The 3,133-nt window shown below is 41.2% G+C and overlaps 1 protein-coding gene across 1 annotated transcript; it reads left to right on the top strand.

Annotated features, from left to right (window-relative positions):
• Positions 1-432: 432 nt before the first annotated feature.
• LOC140889932 (uncharacterized) lies at positions 433-2,551 on the top strand. The gene is made up of 6 exons (XM_073297677.1): positions 433-952; positions 1,180-1,481; positions 1,643-1,915; positions 1,994-2,090; positions 2,147-2,387; positions 2,491-2,551. The coding sequence occupies exons 1-6, from the start codon at positions 433-435 to the stop codon at positions 2,549-2,551; spliced, it is 1,494 nt and encodes a 497-aa protein (XP_073153778.1).
• The last annotated feature ends 582 nt before the right edge of the window (positions 2,552-3,133 follow it).

The raw sequence follows: 3,133 nt of genomic DNA, 5'->3' as shown, positions 1-3,133 counted from the left end.
TCTTATTTTAATTCTTGCATAGTAGTTAATTCCAAAATACAAAAAACCCTTTTTATTATTTTCAGTATTTTAAAGAACACTTTTAAATTTCACTTTCCTCGTGGGAACGATCCTTACTCATACTACTGCATTATTTGGGCGTGACACAATTAAGCGCTACCAAATTTTGGCACCGTTGTCGGGGAAGGCGTTTAATTTATTGTGTTCTTTTATTTTTATTTTTATTTTTATTTTTATTTTCTTTTCTTTTCTTTTTTTTTTTAGTTTATTTTTGTTCCCCAGCGCTACTTTGGTTTGTTCATGCTTTCAGGTGACTCTTCCGAAGAAGAATTTTCATACGATCCAGAGATAGACAAGAATTTCCATCGTCGGCAGAGAGAAGCTCGATAGAATTTGGAGGACGAAAATTCATTCAAAGAACCTGAAGAAAATATGGCTACCAACGCGAATCTTAGCCTGAGACAATTGGGCACTCCCGATCTGAACCAGCAGCCCTTATGCATTACTTTCCCTACTTTAGAAGCTAATGCTACTTTTGAATTAAAATCTGAGCTAATACATTTGTTACCTGCTTTTCATGGTCTTGCAGGTGAGGACCCCCATAAGCATTTGATGGAATTCCATGTGGTGCACATGAGCATGCAACCCCATGGAGTAACAGAAGAGCAAATCCAGCTGAGAGCCTTTCCGTTTTCATTAAAGAATGCCGCGAAGGATTGGTTATACTATCTACCTCCTGGGTCCATCACCACCTGGATAGAAATGAAGAGGATATTTCTAGAGAAGTACTTTTCGGCGTCTAGAGCGGCAAATATAAGGAAGGAGATCTATGGCATTAAGCAGTATACAGGAGAGTCACTTCACGAGTATTGGGAGCGGTTTAAGAAGCTTTGTGCTAGCTGTCCGCAACATCAGATAAGTGAAAATATCTTAATCCAATATTTTTATGAAGGTTTGTTGCCTCATGACAGGAGTATATTAGATGCGGCCAGTGGAAGAGTTTTTGTGGATAAAACTCCAGCGCAAGCACGAAATTTAATTGAGAGCATGGCTGCCAATTCTCAGCAGTTTGGCACCAACAGGAATGATCATGCGCCCAGACGGGGCAGTGAGGTAAATGTTTCTTTCTTGAACAACAACTGATTGATCTGACGTCTCTTGTGCGTCAAATGGCTGTAGGGAATGGACAAACTATGAAAGGTTGTGGAATTTGCAATGCAATGGGACACGCTACTGAAATGTGTCCTACACTTCAAGAGGAGTTGGTCGAACATGTGAACGCTACTGGTGGATTTCCTGGACCTCCACAACGGAAGTATGATCCATACTCTAAAACATACAATCCTAGTTGGAAGGATCATCCGAACCCCAGATATGGAAAGCCTTCGGTGAATCAGCCTGCACCTCATGTGCAGCAGAATAATCAAGCTTATAGGCCACCGTATCCTCCACAGCCACAACGCCTCAAGTTCCAACGCCTGGTGAGTTTCTAGAAAACATTGTTAAGGATCTTGCTACTAATACTGTAACTTTTCAACAGGAAACTCGAGCAAGTATCCAACAGTTGAACACTCAAATGGGGCAGTTGCCAACTGCAGTCAACAGGTTGGAGGCACTGAATTCAAACAGCTTACCATCATAGACAGTGGTGAATCCGAAGGAGAATGTGAGTGCAATCACCTTGAGGAGTGGAAAGAAGTTGAAGGTTAATGAAGAAGTGGTGAAAAAACCAGTACAAAATAACAATGAGAAGGAATCCAAGGTAGAGGAGGACGAAACAATTCAAGAAGCACCAAGAGGTAAGTTCCCTCCTTTTTCTGAGTATAAACCTGTAGCCCCTTTTCCCTTTGCATTGAAAGAATCTAGGAAGGATGAAGGAATTAAGGGGTTGTATGAAGTTTTTCGTAGATGTGAGGTGAATATTACTTTATTAGATGCTATCAAACAAGTACCTCGCTATGCTAAATTTTTAAAAGAGTTGTGTACTGTGAAGAGAAAACAAAAGTTAAAGGGGTGTCAGAAAGTTGAACTAGGAGAACAGGTTTGTGCCGTAATTCAAAGAAAGGTACCCACAAAATGCAAGGACCCAGGTATGTTTTCTATTCCTTGTAAATAGGAGATGTTTAGCTTGATACGACCATGATAGATTTAGGAGCATCGATTAATGTCATGCCGTACTCTGTTTATGTTTCTTTAAATCTTGGGCCTTTGACTGAAACTGCAATCGTTATCCAAATGGCTGATAGATCTACTATTTATCCCAGCATTGACGTAGCCAAGGATCCTAACGTCAACGTCATGGCTCTGTATGACATGATCAAATCGACGGAGAAGGATATTTGGGAAGGGAATCCACACAGACATACCTTGTTGTCTGTTCTAGCAAGGTTGTTGAAGATGAAACATGAGCACAACATGTCTGAAAAAAAATTTACAATGACATGTGTCAATTAATGACTGAGTTATGTCCTCCTGATCATAATGTCTCAGAAAGCTTCTATGCAACCAAGAAACTCATCAAGGATTTGGGACTCTCGGTCGAGAAGATTGATTCTTGCAACAATAACTGCATGATATATTGGGGCCCATATAGCGAGTTGACGGAATGCAAAATTTGTGAGCATCCACACTACAAACAAAGTCGATCACGTGGATCACGAAAGAATAAGAAGCTGATCCCGCATAAGAGGATGTTTTACTTCCCAATCACCCCCGTATGCAACGGTTGTATGCCTCGGAGGCAACAACGTCACACATGCGATGGCACCACGAACATGTGTACGATGGTGAAACAATGAATCATCCGTCGGACTCTCCTGCTTGGCGTAATTTCAATGAATCGCATCCAAGTTTTGCCGATGAAATCAAGAACGTGCGTCTGGCTCTATCTACTGATGGATTCCAACCATTTGGCCAGACTGTCCAGCAGTACTCTTCGTGGCCTGTTATTATAACTCCATATAATTTGCCCCCATGGATGTGCATGAAAGACGAATATATTTTTTTCGCTGTGCTTGCTCCGAGTCCAAAGAACCCCAAGGACAAACTGGATGTGTTTATTCAACCACTCGTTGTTGAGCTGCAGTCTCTGTGATTCGACGGAGCTGTACATACGATATCCATTCTAGAACAA

This window comes from Henckelia pumila, chromosome 3, assembly GCF_033568475.1.
Source record: "Henckelia pumila isolate YLH828 chromosome 3, ASM3356847v2, whole genome shotgun sequence".
In the NCBI taxonomy this organism is placed as follows: Eukaryota; Viridiplantae; Streptophyta; class Magnoliopsida; order Lamiales; family Gesneriaceae; genus Henckelia; species Henckelia pumila.
The sequence above is the reverse complement of the archived record's forward strand: the minus strand, read 5'-3'. Positions and strand labels throughout refer to the sequence as shown.

Coding starts and splice junctions, on each gene's coding strand:
- LOC140889932 (XM_073297677.1), top strand. CDS start 433: ATGGCTACCAACGCGAATCTTAGCCTGAGACAATTGGGCACTCCCGAT. Junction 2,091..2,146: donor CACAAAATGCAAGGACCCAG/GTATGTTTTCTA, acceptor CGACCATGATAG/ATTTAGGAGCATCGATTAAT. Junction 2,388..2,490: donor TTGTTGTCTGTTCTAGCAAG/GTTGTTGAAGAT, acceptor ATAATGTCTCAG/AAAGCTTCTATGCAACCAAG.